We start from the raw sequence: 18,140 nt of genomic DNA, 5'->3' as shown, positions 1-18,140 counted from the left end.
TGGACCCTCATAACAGAAATGGTTTAGATCTTCAAGGATTTCAAAATGTAGAATATAGAAAAACGAATCCCTCCCGATGACAGAAACCACACCTCTGATCCTCTATGCAGAGTTGATAATCTATTGTAGATGGTGAACGGAAAACTTCCTGTAGTCCAAAAGGAATTCAAAGGCACAATGATTCCAAAACTCTCGTTGCATGTTGAGATTCTCAGTATCCGCTTCAATAACGGGCCCATGCCTAGCAAAAGGTGTCTCATTTTCATCACTGAACTGAGAAGAGTCATCACTGTCTTCTGTGAATGGACCAACACTGATATTGGACCCACTACTCTCAGTCCAACCATACTCCTTTGCTGGTAACTAGTCCTCCATGTTCAGCAAGGAAGTTAAAGAGCAAGATTCCAAAGGAAATAGAGTAAGGCATGGAGAGGAAGAAGACAAAGAAAGTTGAAAAATGAAAAAATAGAGAACAAGTGGAAAGGAGGAGAAAAGGTGTTTAGGAAAGGTAAAACTAAGAATAAAGAAAGGTTGAGAAAGAGGCACAATCAAACCACTATTCTCAGACACAACATACATAAAGCCAAACGAAATATAAGTGGGTGAAACAGAGGTATAAGTCAAGAGAAATGAGAGTCATAAAAAGAATGAAAAGACAAGAAGGAAGTGATAAGAAGAAAGACTTCGGGATAACAACGGTGTGGGGAACAACGCCGAAACAAATGGCGCCATCAAAACACAATCTTAGATGAGAGAAAGCTCTCTAGATAAGTGGCTTTATCAACACTAACGTCACACTGTCCAAAGTGATTACAATGCAAAAATTTAGCATATACTTATATTAGGATGACAGAAATGACGCACCCTGAAGAGGTGATGGGGCAGGGACAAGTTTGCTTGCCTTGCCCCGTTTTGCCCTACCCCACCCCGAGTGTATATATATAATTTAATATATATTTGTAGGGATAAGGGGTCCAAGAATATATGTTGGGCCTTGGGCCTTGTTCGAGGACACTTTGTGGTTCGAAGACAGATAAATAGTAATAAGGATGTAAGACTCAGGATTCTCTAAGCAAGCTACGAATGAGAAGGCAGGAGATGGTAAGCTGAGGAGAAGCATCTCCTCGGCTAAACGAGGTAGAGGTTAGAAAGTGTGTTCTGTCATTCATGGTGACATTCTAGGAAATTCTATTGATAAAGATATGCGTTATGGACGTATTGGACAAATGGGAGCTAGCACCGCATTGAATGATTTGCAACTAACTCTTTGGCTACATTAATGAGAAAATGATACCTGAACAGTAGTTATCAGCCTTACAGCTACTCCCCAGAGACTTCAAGAAAGTGCTGATGTGACAGAGATCAACACTAGCAATCTAACCTACACGTGGAGGGCAGAGATGAAAGGGAAAGATAGTATAAAATAGAAGGGAGACACTAAGAGAAAGGGATCGAAAAATTGAGAAACAAATACTGGAGCAATAAGAACTGTACTTGTAATCAACTTCAAGAAATATATATAGGAACTAATCTCCTCGAACTGTACCGAGGACTATTTTCTTTAGAGAAAACCAATCTGTCTTTACCTTATTGTCATTTGGATCTATTATAATTGCTACCCAACTCATTTTAGCCTAGTTTTCGAACCCACTCTCTACAAATTCATTGTATTGGGCTTTTTGGGCCTAGATCCTTTTAACTTTTAGGCTTAGGACTCAAATCCTATCCATACAATATTTAATTTATTTATACATATAATGTAGTTTATTCTATGCATATCCTACTTATAATATGTATTTCTATATAGAGCTGTCCACAGAAACTGAAAACCAACCCATCCTCCCAAACCGCCCAGGCCGACCCGAAAATCAGCCAACCCAATGCCGGTGACAGTCAGCGGCGGGTCTTTGCCATGAAAACCCGATTTAGGCAGGTCAGATGGCAGGTTTTCTTCTCCAAAACCCAATGAACCCGATCCAACTGACGAAACCCATGAGAGAAGACCGGATCTACCTAGATCCACTTAGATCCGGTGAAGATTTGGTAGTTTTTGGTTAGATCCGGCAATGAGATGGAAGTTTTCGCTCAAATCTAGGCTTGAGGTGGTTTTTTTTGCTTCGATCTCGTGGTTGTCACACAGATTCGAAGAAAAATCAACAGATCTGGCGAAGATCCAGTGAAGATACGGCGAAGATTTGGCGATGAGATGGAAGTTCTCATTCAAATCTAGGCTTGCGGTAGTCTTTCTTGCTTTGATCCCATGGTTATCGCATAGATCCGAAGAAAAATCAAAAGATTCGGCAAAGATCTAGTGAAGATTTAGCGAGATTTGGCAAAGATTTAGGGATTTTCGGCAAAGATTCGGCGAGGATTTGGAGGTTGAAACTCACTTTGACTTCGACCAACCTGACCATTGTCCACCTGAGCCCGATCCGACTCGACCCGAGGTTGTCGGCGGTCAGCGGTCGTCGGCAGGTTGTTCAACCTCCCACCCGATGTGAGCAGGTCGGTTCCAAGTTGGGCACAAACTCGACCCGAACCGACTCGTGGACACCCCTATTTCTATGCATATTCTATTCCTATATTCAAAACGCTTGTCTCTACTTCTCTCCTAGTACTCTCATGGTCACTCTTTTCCTTTATGTTTTATATTTATCTCATCAATGTTGGAGCCATCTCATTAAAATTAGTAAAACATTTTCAATCCACCCATAACCTAACATACTCAAATATTGGCATAGGTTTTTCCCTTTTTAAAGAAGATATGGAGAAAGGACGAGGCTCCCATGATCAAACTCTGCCCCACCCAATTGACATTCCTTTTATATACGTACACAAGCATTGTATTGAAAGAACACGGAAATAATGTGTGGTATTATTACTTAAAACCCTAAAGTTCAATCTAACCATTATAATTTTGAAGCTTGCAATCTAAGTTCTTAATAAATCTTTCAACTAAAAATAATGAAAATTCACATGCACATAGAACAATTTGGAATATTATAAGATAACAGAGTTTACCAACAGTATAATATATAGTTCCATATATAAATAGAATCATGAAAAATATCTATTAATAATTACCTTAATTATTTAATTTAATGCTTAGAAAAAAAAAATAAAAGAGAAAAAAAGATCATATTTTGTTAAATATTCTCGTGAATCGCATAGGTGACTAACTCGTTATTACGTATTATCAAAAACCCTAGAGTTCGATCTAACTATTAGAATTTTAAAGCTTGCCATTTAAGTTCTCTTTTTTGCTTTTTCATTTTTTGAGGGAAAAGCTTGCAATCTAAGTTCTTAGCAAATCTTTCAACTAAAAATAATGAAAAATTCATGTGTATAAAGAACTCTTTAGGATATTTAAAACAACAGCACCTCTAACCAATTTGGAGGAAAATTCCTCCAACTCATTAGGTGATAGTTAAAGTGATTATTCACGTGTACTTTTAGTTACATGATCCTTTTAATATATCTTGTAACCTATTTAAATAATACACTTTGATGGTTTTATGCATTGTTATTGATTCCGTTCCGTTCCGGCCAAAACGGCCGGAATTTTTCGTACCGGTATGCAAACCGGTACTGGAATACCCCACGTTCCACCTCGGGTCAAATTTCGGGCCGTTTCAGGCCATTCCGGTCAATTCCGGCCGAGATGCAAATTTCGGCCGGTACCAGATTTGGCCTATTATTAAAAAAAAAAAAAAAAAATGATTAAAGGTCCAATGGGTGCTGGTAGTTCTTGGGAGTTCTTTTGATGATGAATTTGATCCTTCTCTCATGGATGATGATGAGTAAATCTTCTATTTTTTGATATTTAGTTATTGTCTTGTAAATCTTCTTATTGTGTGATGTTAAATTGATGTTATATTAATGTTTAAGACTTAAGAGTTAAGACTAAATATGTTATTTATCAAAAAAAAAAAAAAAGAGTTAAGACTAAATGATTTGTATTATTTGATATTTAGTTATTTATTTATTAGAATTGACAATTTTATGTTCAACAAGAATATATATAAATTATTTTTTAAGAACCCGAAATACCCTAAAACGGTACGCCGAAATCGGCTGGTACCAAAATATTCCATTCTACTGGACAAACCGAAACGGAGTCCAAAACGGTATTAATAACAATGGTTTTATGAATTGTCACATAATAGATTAGAGAAAAACTTTATCCATATAAAAAAAAAAAAAAAAAAAAAAAAAAACCCCAATGTGAATTGTAGGTGATAACATGGCACCACCTAAAAATAAATAAATAAATAAATAACCATTAAAAAAAAAACCGTACAAAACGGATTTTAAAAATCCAAATAATATACACCATTTAATAAACATTCTATCGTTTGGTGATTTTTTTCTTAATACCAAAATATTACTTTGTGTCCAAATAAGCCTAAATGAGTGGATCTTAGATTCAAATCCACCCTCCCAAACTGATTGTAAGCCAAAAAAAAAAAAAAGTTTCTAGCATCTTCAACTACCATTCTCACTGAAGAAACAAGTCAAAACGATTTAAAAATTCAGTAACAAAAAATCTATAATCTCTTGTTCTCCAGAGTTGCATTAGCATGATATGGATAAGGAAATTCTGACATCTGAGTGACTAGTTGCAATAAATTGATTCCTTTAAAATGGAATATGGCAAGGCAAAAGACTGCCATACATATCGTGATAAAATCCAACACTAGATTACCCAATTATAGTACAACATAGAACGTCCAGGCACTCAAATTCTTCAAATTAATTTCCCTAAGTTGCAAGCCTGATACTTTCTGAGTTCTCATTCTTTTCCGTCAGTCATCTCCAGTACTCCATCAGCCTCACCATTAGAGGGTTTCTCGTCCTGCACCAAAGAGCCGTTTTCAGGCCCCATGCGCGTTAAAAGCCTCTCCTGCAGTTCTTGGCAATCAGTTGCAGTAACCATTACAGATAAACTTGCCCTACCCTTCCAGCATCCAATTGCTATTGACTCATCTACTTGGGTTTGATCCATCGAGGCATTGCTACCTGCAGTAAAAGGATTACATTAGCTACTCATGTAATTTAGCACCGATCATTTTGACAACTTGGTACTATATACCTCTGCTCAAAACTATAACACAGCAACCAGGCATTAGGTTTGATGCCTTATGACCGAATTCAGCATCAACAAAATCTGCAAATTTAATAGTTTTATATTGCAGAAGATGCTTGAAGTCCACTGGGGATGCATATAGGATTTGTTTGGTGATGTAGGGGAGAAGTACTGGTAATCCTTCAGAGGATATCCGGAATGAACATGGTGCGGAGTTACCTTCTCTGGATGTTTGTCGTTCCTATTTTTCAGCAGAGGAGAAAAATAAGAGGATAGATAACCTCCAATTACTCAAAAAAAAAAGTAGGTGATAAAAGGAGTTTTATTCTCATAACACATAAGAATTCCCAATTAGTCATCAGTTGAGAAAGGCTCATTGCAAGGAATATGATAAATTTAATAACATGTAATTGAAAAAGAAAACCACTCAATATTTAGCAGACACATTCCTTTATATATATTGGTTCTGGTCCTCTTTCTATAAACCCCTAACTCAGATTAGATCATAGTTCAACTCCCAGCCAGCAGAGTGGCAACCATCCTCCTTGATTTGTCTTTTGGTACTAAAATACTATGCTTTAAAAAAAAAAAAAAAAAAAAAACTGTCCATTTGCGTGTTAATGATATCATAAATGATCACTGACTAGACATCATAGGCTTCAAGACTAAAGCTGTGCTGAACTGGGAACCTGCTTGACAGTAGTTATATCTTAGGCCTTAGCATTAAAGAAGTGGGGATGGGGAAGAGGTTATATTCATTTACGATAAACATTAAATAACTGATGTGTTATGTAACAATATAATGCAGAAATTCTGAAACTTTTGGAAGGGCCATGGCCCCAGGCCCCCCAGCCTCCCTCAACAACTGGGCTAAGCAGCCTCTTTAAATTATTAGGTTATGGCACTTACTCTTTATTCATTGACTTAATTTATGAAGGTAATGGCTTTAGAAGGCCTTCTCTAAGGCAGTTGTTCAAACACAGGGTTGGTGCTACCATACCAAAGATAAGGGAAGAGAAAACCGGTGGAAAACCAACCATAAACATGTACCTTGGAATTGGGAACCTACTCAACCTACAATAGGGCATAATACCTAATAATAATTAATGATGACGTATGGAAACACTTACAAACATCTTCAGGCCAATGGACGTTATCTTAAGTTGCTGCCCGACTGAGAAATTCAATTCAAGAACATCCTTAACTGACTTTGAGATATAGTAAATTCTCTTCACATGATTTGTATCGTTGTTTCTTGTGACAAGATGCCCCTTTAATGGAAAGGAATCATCAATACCATAGAATGTCATTATGCTAGTTACGATAGCTTCATCTTTGAAGAAAACGACAGGGTCAACCCCTTTCCACTTGCCTTGAGTCTGCAACTTTATTTTACCTCCAGCTTTCTTAGGATCAGTTTCCCTATGACCAGGTGCTTCAGCTTCCTCTGAATTATGCTCTTCACACGTATTGCAAGTATCGGGTTCAACAGCAGCCCCATCTGTCTCATTATCTATTAAATCAGTCTCTGAAGCTGCACCTGAAAGTTTCTCATCTGCACCATCTGCTGAAACAACCTCCAATCCATTTGTATCTTCAACAATCTGATTCGATAAGTTTACACATGGCTTATCATCTAGTTGCAGACTATTGGGTTTCTCCTGCATGGCTGCAGGGATCAAAAGTCACATTGTGATCATCTAATGAAGAAAAAGCATAAATTTAAAACTTCATAGCAGATACAGTATCATAAACAAATAGCATTTGCAAAAGGGTATCAAACCATTCATCAAAGCAAGGGATTTATTCAATGGATGTTTAGCACAGGAATCCTATTAGCTTTGGTTTACCAAAATCAATATGTGGTCTTGGATTCATAAGAAAAATATAATGACTTAAGATAATATCCAATGTTACCTGGAAGGGGAGAAAGTTTGTGGAAGACTGCAATGAAAAAGGCCCCACTGTTTTGATCATGAGGCATTATCCTCATGCAACGTTCAAGGGGAAAATTAGAAACCTCCTCATCCAATTCGTCAGCTAGAGCTACAGGATCCTCTGACTGCTGAATCCCCTCTTCAGGATTTCCATCACCACCATTCTCATGCTTTTCTCCCAATTCTACATCTTGGTTATTCTCGGTTGACTCAACATAGCATCTGCCAGAAGGAAACATGCTGGGAACTATCACACTCCTGCGGTACTTGGGGACATCTTTGTAGGAAACAAACCAGGTGCCCTTGTCACGTACCTGCATGTCCAAGTAAATGAATGAAAAAGCATACATTTTAAAGCTGCATGCAAGTAGCTAAAGTTGTGATGCCAAAAATTATTTTGCAATTCAGACTACAAAAAGCGAAGGTGCAGTTGGGACTATATGCTAGCATTGCACCTTATTCCCACTGAATAAGTGAATATACAATTCTAAAGAACGGACAAACCAAGTGGCCAAGTTATGCTGGACAATATCAAATGGGGATAAACTAGAAATTGAACAAAAGGGGAAATGATAAACCCTAAGCATCAGCACCAGTCAAAGAAAAATTAGGAATCAGCACCTAAGTTACTAAGAATCAGCACCCAGCAATTGGAATTCTTCTAATTCAAAATTTCATTTCATCAAAGTCCCCTTGATAAGAGTACATAGTTTGTTTATATAAGCAAACTAAACCCTAGTTCTAATAGGCGTGGGAAACTGTAATTGCTTTATTACAAAAATAACCGACTTTGAATAAAAAAATATTCATAAATGTACTCAAATACTGGGGCCTAAAATAAAATGCCAATGAAAATACAATTGGCTTGCAAAATAAAATAAAACTAAATTAAAAAAATAAATAAATAAATAAAAAGAACTATTTGTGTCTCCCACATCACCAAGTAAAGTTCAGAACTCAAAAGCTACTATCCACCATTAATTAAGAAGAGAAACCACCTTTTGACCAAAACAGAGTAGGAAAAAGCAGTATTAGAAAGGCAAGCTTCCTTCTTGCATTGTAGTAAATGGCACCACTACTCTCATCTATAAGGTCATAATTTGATTTCATATGCTCAGACAAAATAGTTGTACCAAGCCCAAATATTAAATTTAAATGCAGTGTTAATGAGTAACATACATCACTGTGTAAGATTAATATTCTAAAATGCAAAGAAAACATGCCAAATATCCAACATTGTTTCAAATTACATCTTGAAATAAAGAACAATATTTTCTTTATATGTTATAAGTTTCATTCACATAACGCAAAGGAAGAGCAGGTAATGTCGTATATGTCTGGGCAATGAAGATTAACTTTCAGTATATTATAAAAGCAATATAGCAATTGTGTGAACCAAAAGAATGCAAATCCAGTAAGTAAAGAACATTAGGCTAAGGTGATGGCTCAGGAACCCAACATTTTTTGCTTAAGTTGCATGGGCTGAGACAATACACATGGTCTGCAGGTGATTGCGTGCAGCCATAGGGATTATATCACTCGTATGGCTCAAAGGTACCCCAGTTGTTAAGTAAAAAAAATGTAAAACCAGAACCCAAGAACTTACCTTCCATTTTTTAATTCCTGGCCTACGAACAAGTTGAGGAAGCTCACTGGAGACATCAACAAGTTCAAGAGACCCTCCACACTTCCGCAAAATCTGCAAAAAATGAGCCATGGTGTGCAAAAAGATTAAGTGATCAGACAAGAATAAACCTTCAGGTTGAGTAATGTGTGAGACAAATTGCTGGAACTGTAAGTGCAAAATCAAGACAAGAAATGGTATCCACTCTTTTCAAAAATATGAGCATCATCTAAAGAAAACTATAGAGGACAACAATTCATAACATTAAAAACCAACACAAAAAGCTGAATTGACGCAACTTTGCAACTTCTGTGAAAGTAAAAGCATAGAATGTATATAAAAGAGTTACAAGAGTACAATTCATGTACAAAATATTTCATATGTGGTACATCAACATAAGTTTAGGGGGGAAAAAATAGAACTTCTCAGTGATTACTGAGAAGTGAATCCTGTCCAGTTTATAAGAGGTCAAGGTACTTGGGTACCAAAGCCATTAATGTAATTTAGTACCATTATAATGGTGAGACATGCAAAACCAACATTTTTTTTTTAAAGTTAGTTTTGGCCCTGAGGGGAGGCGAATGAGATATTCAAACTAGAGACCTCCGTTTCATGAGAGGTCATCACCAGATGATTGTGCTATCCCTTGCTGTTTCAACATCTTTACAATAAAGAAGAGCTAATAGGCAGACAAGCTCACAGGCGTAAACTAAAAGACACTTATCCAAAAAAAGCATAAACCAAAAGATAGTAAAATTGACAACTCTGACTAAAGTACTACCTCTCTTTTCTAGCTATATCATTATATACTTTTTTCCGTCTTTTTTTTCTTTCTTTCTTTTTTTTTTTTTTTTTTTTTTTAGATAGATAAGTAGAGCAATTTTATTAATCAGAGAGAAAAAAAATAAACTTTTGAGTTCACAATGAACATAAAGGAACAAAAGAAAATACAAAAAAATATTAGACAGGTCTAAGTGAAGCTGGAAATTCAAAAACAGATGAACAATTATATTGTGATAAAAGATCAAACTTAATTCTCTCAAGATCATTAGGTTCTGCTAATCTTAGAATGGATCGATATTTTTCCTGCAAATTTGCTACAACTCAACTAGCACTTCTCCCATAATAATTGGTTGGAAGGTGAGGTTGTGGATTCAAGACCCACTAGGAACATGTGTAGCTTACCAATAAAAAAATCAATCGTACGAACTAAGGCTTTGTTTGGTTGGGAAAATGAAAAGTGGGAGAATAGAGAATGTTTGTGTTTTCCACCATGCGTGTTAAATTACTATTATGCCCTTATTATTAAAAGTAGAACAACGAAAAATTTGGGAGAATTTTGTACTTTTATAATTTCTCTCCTCTTTCCTTTCAGAGCTAAGGCTCCAATGTGTGAGGGGAAAAAAATGGCGGACTGGGTGGAAAGCTCCATCCACCCCACTTTCTTTCCACTCCCTTTTCACTCTAACTAAACAATGAAAGATAACATTTTCCTCTCCCTTTTCCTTCCCCCATTTTCAATCCTCTCCCTTTTCATCCCCAACCAAACATAGCATAATATTAAGATATTGATTGATCATAAGATTGAGATATTGATTGATGTAGACATCTCCCAAATATTTCAGAGCTAGCTTCTGATGCAGCCATGAAAGATTCCAAGACACAGTATTTTCTCCATCAAAATACCCCCAAAAAAAAAACTCATCAAACCCTAGCCAATTTCAAGCCTTAACCCTTTCTTTACATCTCTAAACCCTAGATCCACAAATCCTCACATATCAACAAATTCCCCAATATGTCCTATGTCAGCTTCATATCAAATTATACAATCTGTTGTCCTCTCTACTTAATTACACCTACTTTTGGTATGCTCCTTAAAATGAAGTAAAGACCCATTAGTGAGAAATTTTGAAGAAGGCTGTGGTTTCGATTTATTTTTAATTGTCCAAAGTCAGAAACTTTACTCTTTCAGCTTGTCAGGCTACTTCTCTACCCTTTCTTTTGATTGAGAGGGGATAGTGAAAACTAATAATAAAGCTAAGAATTTCTTGTAGGCTGGAAAAAGAGAGCATTTCAAATGTTACTTGATATGTAAATCATTGAGCCAGTTGAGTAAACCACAGCCTCTTTCTCTACTGAATTCATTGGAGTAGAAAAATGACTGATAAGTTACCTCAGCAACCACAGCTTCATTCTCTACTGGATTCATTGAGCAAGTTGAGTACACAATTCTCCCACCAACTTTAAGCAAAGATATACCTGCATAATCAACATAACTGCTGTAAGTTTCATATAACTTGATTGAACACAAACATAGTTGCACTCATGGATGTGTATGATCTACAAGTATATAAACTTAAAACCAGTGTCTGAACGATTTTGGCATTCCATCTAACACAAGAAACAGATCAGTGAAACACCAGCAATCAATGATCAAAAAACTTCTGAAGTTTAAGCAGAAACAAGCATTGTAATGTAATGAATTTGATACAAGGTGGTAGGCTCTTGAAATAATTTATCTTTAATCAGCATTGAGATCTTACCTATAAAAAACACATAAGAGAACTCTTTATTTCATATCTCCCTTAGATACAAACCCACGTTTATGGGACAATATTGAGTTTTTTTTTTTAGTTGAAATTTCAGACAAAGATTGAACCCTTGTTTAAAAATCAGATCAGGGTAAATAAGACCACATAAAGGTTCAACCGCTTGGTCATAAAGCTATATTAGAAATAATAATTTTAAGTACACCTATAGATTAAGTTTGAAGCACTACCACATTAAGGTGACCTCGTTAGACAGCCGTAATCCACCCTCCCTTTCACCATTAAAAAATAGGGGTTCAATAATCTTTTATGTCTCTCTCCTCCTTTGGATCCAGAACTTCCAAAAAAAAAAAAAAAATCCAATTTATCCTAAAATCCCAATATCAAAATTTCACAAACCCATAGCCCATCTTCTTCTTCTTCTTCAAGTTCTTCTTCTTGTGCCCACAGACAAAGCAAAAGCACCCAAAGCCACTGTTTTGAGTTCCAGATCAGAGCCTTTAAGACATGGGTACAATTTGAAAGCTCTCTTGTGTTGCTGTTTGGGTCTTTATGATATTATTACCTCATACTTTGTTTTGTAGCTTCCTCTTAAATGGGTCTGTGTAAGTAAGTAAATCTCTTTGCAGCTCTAGCTCTTTATATCATTGTCTCTCAACAAGTCTTTTTCCTTCTTTTTTTGGCACCATCTCTTTGTTGTGTCTTTTCCTCTCTGTCATGGATTTTGGTAATAGTGGTAGTATGCAATCCTCGAGTGGTGGTGATGAAGAGTATGATTTACAAACCATTTTTTTGATTCTGGGCCGCGAGAGTTATTTATTTCTATCTCTATCTTTTTACTGTAATAGGTATTGGTCTTTATCCAGATTTCGTTTTCTCACTATTAGTTGACAAGGTCAAAACTCTTACATCTAATTATTTTTATAAATAAAAAATTTTCCAGAATAAAATAAAAAATCAAAGAGCAAGGAACCAAATTGATCTCAGCCTTCTTGAACCCACCACCATGTTGGTTCGTTGCCTAACCCACTGCAACATCCACAGCCACACCAACAAACTCACATGATGTTCGACCCTCTATCAAACTATTAAAACTCACCGTTTTAGTAGTGCTTAGATCAGTTTTCTATAGTGTCTTATATACTAAAGGTGTTTTTCTAATGGCAAGGGGAGAGGTGGGTAACGACTGTTTAATGGAGGCCACCTCAGGTGGGTTAAGTAACACTTTTCAAACCACGGGTAAGCACTATTAAAACAGGCCAAACCACAAGTGAGTTAACTGCAATTACCCCTATAATTCATATACTTACTAACTTGTACAGTTGTATTAAATAGAGGTCAGACCCTGGTAAGATGGCAACTGGCTTCCAGCAAAAGCGATAAGTCGTGGGTTCAAGTCCAAGAATCAGCCTCTCCAAAACAAATTGGGTGTAAGGCTGCCTACTATTGACCCTCTCCCAAACCCAATGTTGTTAAAAGCACGCTTAAAGCACAAAGCTCGAAGCCCCAAGGTTTGAGAGCTTCACATAGCCAAAAAAATGCTCATTTAATGAAGCACGCTTTTGGCATGCTTTTTTGGAACTTTTTGAAGAAGCACAAAGCACTCCTAGGAGCGCTTTTTTTTTTAATACTTAAAAAAGATATAAATCATCAAAATCAATTGCTTGATCTTGAAATAAATTACATGGATCAATGATTTACCATACAACCACTAAGGTGTTGTATTACACAAACATCTCAAAAGATACAAACAAAATTAATTTACTGTTCTTATGAATTTTGATCTCTGATTTTTAGAAGTATGTTGATCGGACCATATACATCATTCAATCATAACTATCATGGTTATGTACTTTAATAAAGCACAAGATAATTATATTAAAATTTATGTTTAAACTTTCTACAACTAGATTATTTTGATTTGTCCATTGATAATTGCATTCAACCAACTATATAAAAGTTTTAAGAATTGAAATAACTTAAGTAAAATTTGAACTTAAAAACATTATACAATTGCACTTACCTATAGGTAATATATACAAATTTTGAGTTTTTATATTTTTTTATATATTGTTACAAATATTTCTAGTATAGGTTATTATATATTATATTTGAAATATATGTGCTTTGAGCCTAGGCTCCAAGAGGCCTATGCGTGTAAGTGTGCTTGACGCTTTTACCACCCAAACCCCACAAAAAGTGGGAACTTTATGCACTAGGTACTAACTTGAATCAAATACTCCATGTTTGTATATAAAAATAGAAGATTTATTAAGTATTTTGGGAGAGTGGGATGTGAATTTTTATAATTTAAAAATCTGACCAAATTGATAAAATTGGACCAGTTCACCAGACAGTTCAATCTGTTTTTTTGTTTTTGTTTTTTGAGAGATAAAAACATTAGTTTAGTTCAATCTGGTTTATTCCAGTTCAACTGAAAAAACATTCAAGGGAGAACCACACTAGAAACGAGAATTGGTTCACATTTCAACTGGTTGAACTGGCCAGTCTGGTCTCTGTTTAAAACAATGGATTGGAACCATAAGAAACATGATTGCACTTAGTCAACTTTGATCCTGTAAGCTCACAAAGATTATAAAATGTCACTTGCTAATTTCAAAAGCATTAAGAGTTTTATAGGCCCAGACCACCATAAGGTTTTGTGACACAAGCTGATTGGTCAATAACAGATCAGTCTTTGGGAATTGGCTTTAATGTTTTAATTTCATCACCAATCAACTGATAATACTTAATACGCATAGTCAGTTTGTACCAATCTTACCCTCAAAAAGACAAAACAATTGAATTATCCAAAAAAGTCTTACAATCCTAACAAGCAGGGGTATACAATCACATACAGTTTCCGTTAAAGATTTTCCATCAAATGTACCTCGCATGGCTATCTGAACTTGTAGGCAATGGATCCCATTGCCCATTCCTGGATTCCTGTATAGGAAGAAAATAAATTTTACCATCTTCAAAGAAAGGTAAAATAGAAATAGAATTAAAAGAGGAAAGAGATGGAAAGGAAAGCAGTACCATTTCCTCCAGATATCTGGAGCCTTGCGAAGGGTGCCGTCTCCACTGCAGGGAACATCACATAAGACACGATCAAAGATAAGTTGAGTAATACTTTGCTGAAATCCCATTCCTCCTTCAGAAGAACTAGAGCAATTTCTGTTCAAACGGCAGCCAGGGAAATGTTGAGCTTCATGATTTGTGACTATCAGATTGGCAGTGCACATTCTTTTTGTTTGGTGGATGAGAAGATTACATCTTTGGACATCAAGATCATTTGCTACAACCTAAATTTAATAAGGAAATGTAGGAATCAATTTCACAAAAATAAATAGCAGAATGCCCTCATCCAAATCATATCACAACAAGGTTCCCAGGCAGCCAATGGGCTCTACTTCGAATGGCACATCCTCACCTTATAAGAGCAAGGTGAAGGGTGAGGTCATGGATTCAGTAGCCATGAGGTGTGTGTAACTTAGCAATACCAAATAAAGTAAAAGTTACCCACGCAAACTAAATGGGATAACGAGCACTACCAATTCCCACGCCATAACAGAAAATGACAAGAGGACATAGCAGACAACAATAAAATCAGATGTAAAGAGTGTAAAATAAGGATATGGTAAGGACACAAACCATTCCTTTAGGCAGTGATCCTGCTTTGGTTGATCGGTGTATAATCTCAAGCAGCTGGAATGTTTTTGACCCTGGTGCAGCACACACTGCAAAAACAAGGAAAAAGTCATATAACACTTTTAAACACATCCAATTCTCTTATATTTCAAATGGGTTTTCAACGTCTTTTTCAACTGAAAATTCAAAAACCATTTGACAAAGACGAAGAAAAGGCAGTAGTGACAACATCATTTGATTAAAAAGAGTATTGAAAATACTTTAAAAAAAAAAAAAAAAAAAAAGGAGATAGAGAGAGAGAGAGAGAGAGTACTAAAAATGCAGTTGTACCAGAAAAAGAAAGTTTAAAAAAGAAAAGGAATTTTAATGCACTGTAAGTTGCTTACTGTCAAGTACAAAATGATCCGGACATACATCCAGGAAGAGAGGAGGTACCTGCAACACAAGTAATCATTTATTGCAAGTACATCATTTTTTTATTATAAGTATTATTGCAAGTACATGCTTGACTGGTATTTTGAACTAAAACTGCACCAAGATGCCCAACACTTCGCAGATTTACTACAAAGCAATGTCGGTACATAAAATTTAAGAGTGACGGACAGTATGTAACATTGACGTACCATGCTGACAGCCTCCTGTCTTGTGATGTTTCCAATTTCATTTTCTAACTTCAAGAACTCATGGAACCTGGGAAATTCATACATCAGAATGATGACAGCATATAAAAAATCTGAGAAATGATGGATAATTATTTTAAGTGATTCAAAATAGTCCATAGCATCATGGATAGCTTGCCCATATTGTACATATTCTACACTGGCCCTCTATCAGCTTGCTTAAATAATAAGACGAGACGAGAAGAGAAGAACAATAACCGCAGCAGCAATAACAACAACGAAGCCCATCAGACTACCTTATCAATATACAATGGCCATAAATCTAGTCAAACCAACATATTGCAGGATTGAAAATTTATATCCAAAAACTTAATCGTGTAAAACTCTCTATGAACAGTTTCTCCAAGCCCAACTTAGTTATAATTTCAATTTGTTCCAATAAAATTGTGGTGATTTCCATGGATCCTTATCAACTAACTGCGGTTGAGCACTAGTATTTATTTCCACCATTGCGGCCTATCTAAAGCTAATACTCTGTGTCACCGTCCTGTTTATCATATTGTTTTTCACTACAACTCCCTCAACACCTTTTCGCTCCTACAGCTTGAATTAAGTCATTCTAAGTAATGTATCTGAAGCAGAATAATTACACTTTTCTCAAAAACGAATTTGAAGGTGCTCTTCCATTTTCAGACAGTTTAGCATAGCATAGCATAGCAGCGGCAGCGGCGTGCAGAGTCCGAAAATCAGACTTGGGGCTCTGCTTGAAATGCTTTCTCTGAGTACCTCCGCCGCTGCGTCCCATTTTCAGACTCTGCTATGCTAAACTGTCCGAAAATGGAAGAGCACCTATTGAAAAACCAAAAACCCCCCAAATTGAAAATTTTAGTTGCAAAAAATTAAAATTTCTCTCCACAGTTCCAAAACCCAAATGCGCTGTTTCAAAATCCGCTATTTGAACCATTGCATCTCTTACCAGTTACTACCAAACCCAGAGGTTATTCCCACCGAACTAGGTTGTAATATATACAAAAAAGAAGACCCACCACCGCTTTCACTTTCACTTTCACTTTCAATCCACCACCATACCCACTAGTCTTACCCATAGACAAATGCATTTGATTATACACCAACAACGAGTTTAATGGATGATAATGTCCTAGAGGGAGTGGCATATACTTATTCATATACCCATGTTGATAATATCATTCTCAGTACCCCCACCGACAGGACCTCAAACTCAAACCTCGTTGAGCCTACCACCTTGTTCCCTTTCTTGACACTACCACCACCACCACCACTATGGGTCGCGACAATGATTGAGAGCCCTGAATAAAAATGGCACTTCCAAACGCTCTCTCTGCTCCGCTTGAAATGCTTTCTCTGAGTATGAGACCTTCCTCTCCCTCTGCCGCCGCCTCCCATTTTCGGACTCTGCACGCCGCCGCTGCTATGCTATGCTGAACTCTCCAAAAATGGAAGAGCGCCTTCAAATTCGTTTTTGAGAAAAGTGTAATTATCAACTAACTGCAGTTGAGCACTTGTATTTATTTCCACCATTGCTGCCTATCTAAAGCTAATACTCTCTGTCACCCTCTTGTTTATCATATTGTTTTTCATTACAACTCCCTCAACACCTTTTCACTCCTACAGCTTGAATTAAATCACTCAAAGTAATGTATCCAAAATTATGTGAATAAAGGAGGCACAATTATAACTGTCTTTTTCAGTTTCTGCCCTTGCAGTTGGGGATGATAGTTTTCCTTAATGTAGTTCTTTGTTTTCATACATAAATTATCACGAGATTATAAAATGTAGCAGAATTTTATTCTAATTTTCACACGTGGTATGTAATACTGGACAATTTCTATAGATGTAAAAAAAATCAAAGCACATACATGGAGAAGAGCAAATGTGTCCATGAAGAATTGCATTCTTTATTTTTTTAGGTTAAATAGATGCACACATTTTCTTTGTTTATACTTTATACACACAGATGTTGATAATACAAAGACACACAAAAGAAAAATAAAATGTTTGGAATCGAATCTGATTTCGTTTAGCATCTCCTATGTAAATCAACTGATAATGGCCATCAATCTACACATGCAATTCACCCACTTATACTAAAAGTTGTCATCACACAGAGCATAACTAACTTCTCAAGAGTTTGGTTCTTCCTCAGCTGCATGCGGGAAAAATTTGAGTGCCAAGCAAGATTCTCAGGGTACCAAGGCAATGGTCTAATAGCGTCTTCTTCGCCATCCAGTGATGGTAAAAGAATAAAAGGCTTGAGAAAGAAAAAGAGTGTCACAACAACAGCCAACTGTGGCAGCAATTAATACAAAAAATTTTAGCACATTTTAATCCTTTCCTTCTAAAAGTAGAACTGTTGGTTATATTTCAACAATTTACTTTTTGTGATAAAGCAAAATGAACAATACACAGATCTTAATAATAAGCAATAATACAAATAGATGTGATAAATAAAATCAATAAACAAATACATATATATATATATATTTGTAGGGTTAGGATTTGTGAGCTAAGCCCCAAAACAATAAATTTGTAGAGCGTGGATGATAGAGCTAGGTAACTATGAAACTTACAACGGTTGATCACAACATACCAGTATAAACCAGCATAAAAGTATATGTAAAGACTAAGTAAATC

General features: G+C 36.0%; 1 protein-coding gene across 1 annotated transcript; it reads right to left on the bottom strand.

Moving 5' to 3' along the window:
- Positions 1 to 4,523: 4,523 nt before the first annotated feature.
- Positions 4,524 to 17,726, bottom strand: LOC112012653 (uncharacterized). The gene is made up of 12 exons (XM_065775462.1): positions 17,627 to 17,726; positions 15,471 to 15,537; positions 15,234 to 15,282; positions 14,851 to 14,936; positions 14,236 to 14,501; positions 14,087 to 14,142; positions 10,821 to 10,906; positions 8,630 to 8,722; positions 7,004 to 7,337; positions 6,217 to 6,755; positions 5,093 to 5,327; positions 4,524 to 5,019 (listed from the first exon to the last, which is right to left on the bottom strand). The coding sequence occupies exons 1-12, from the start codon at positions 17,656 to 17,658 to the stop codon at positions 4,793 to 4,795; spliced, it is 2,070 nt and encodes a 689-aa protein (XP_065631534.1). The 5' UTR covers positions 17,659 to 17,726; the 3' UTR covers positions 4,524 to 4,792.
- Between the last annotated feature and the right edge of the window lie 414 nt (positions 17,727 to 18,140).

The sequence above is a fragment of the Quercus suber genome, unplaced genomic scaffold (genome assembly GCF_002906115.3).
Source record: "Quercus suber isolate HL8 unplaced genomic scaffold, Cork oak 2.0 scaffold_112, whole genome shotgun sequence".
Taxonomy (NCBI): Eukaryota; Viridiplantae; Streptophyta; class Magnoliopsida; order Fagales; family Fagaceae; genus Quercus; species Quercus suber.
This window is presented reverse-complemented; position numbering and strand designations above follow the sequence as displayed.

Coding starts and splice junctions, on each gene's coding strand:
- LOC112012653 (XM_065775462.1), bottom strand. CDS start 17,658: ATGCAGCTGAGGAAGAACCAAACTCTTGAGAA. Junction 14,502..14,850: donor GATCACTGCCTAAAGGAATG/GTTTGTGTCCTT, acceptor TATTAAATTTAG/GTTGTAGCAAATGATCTTGA. Junction 5,328..6,216: donor CCATTGGCCTGAAGATGTTT/GTAAGTGTTTCC, acceptor GCTGAAAAATAG/GAACGACAAACATCCAGAGA.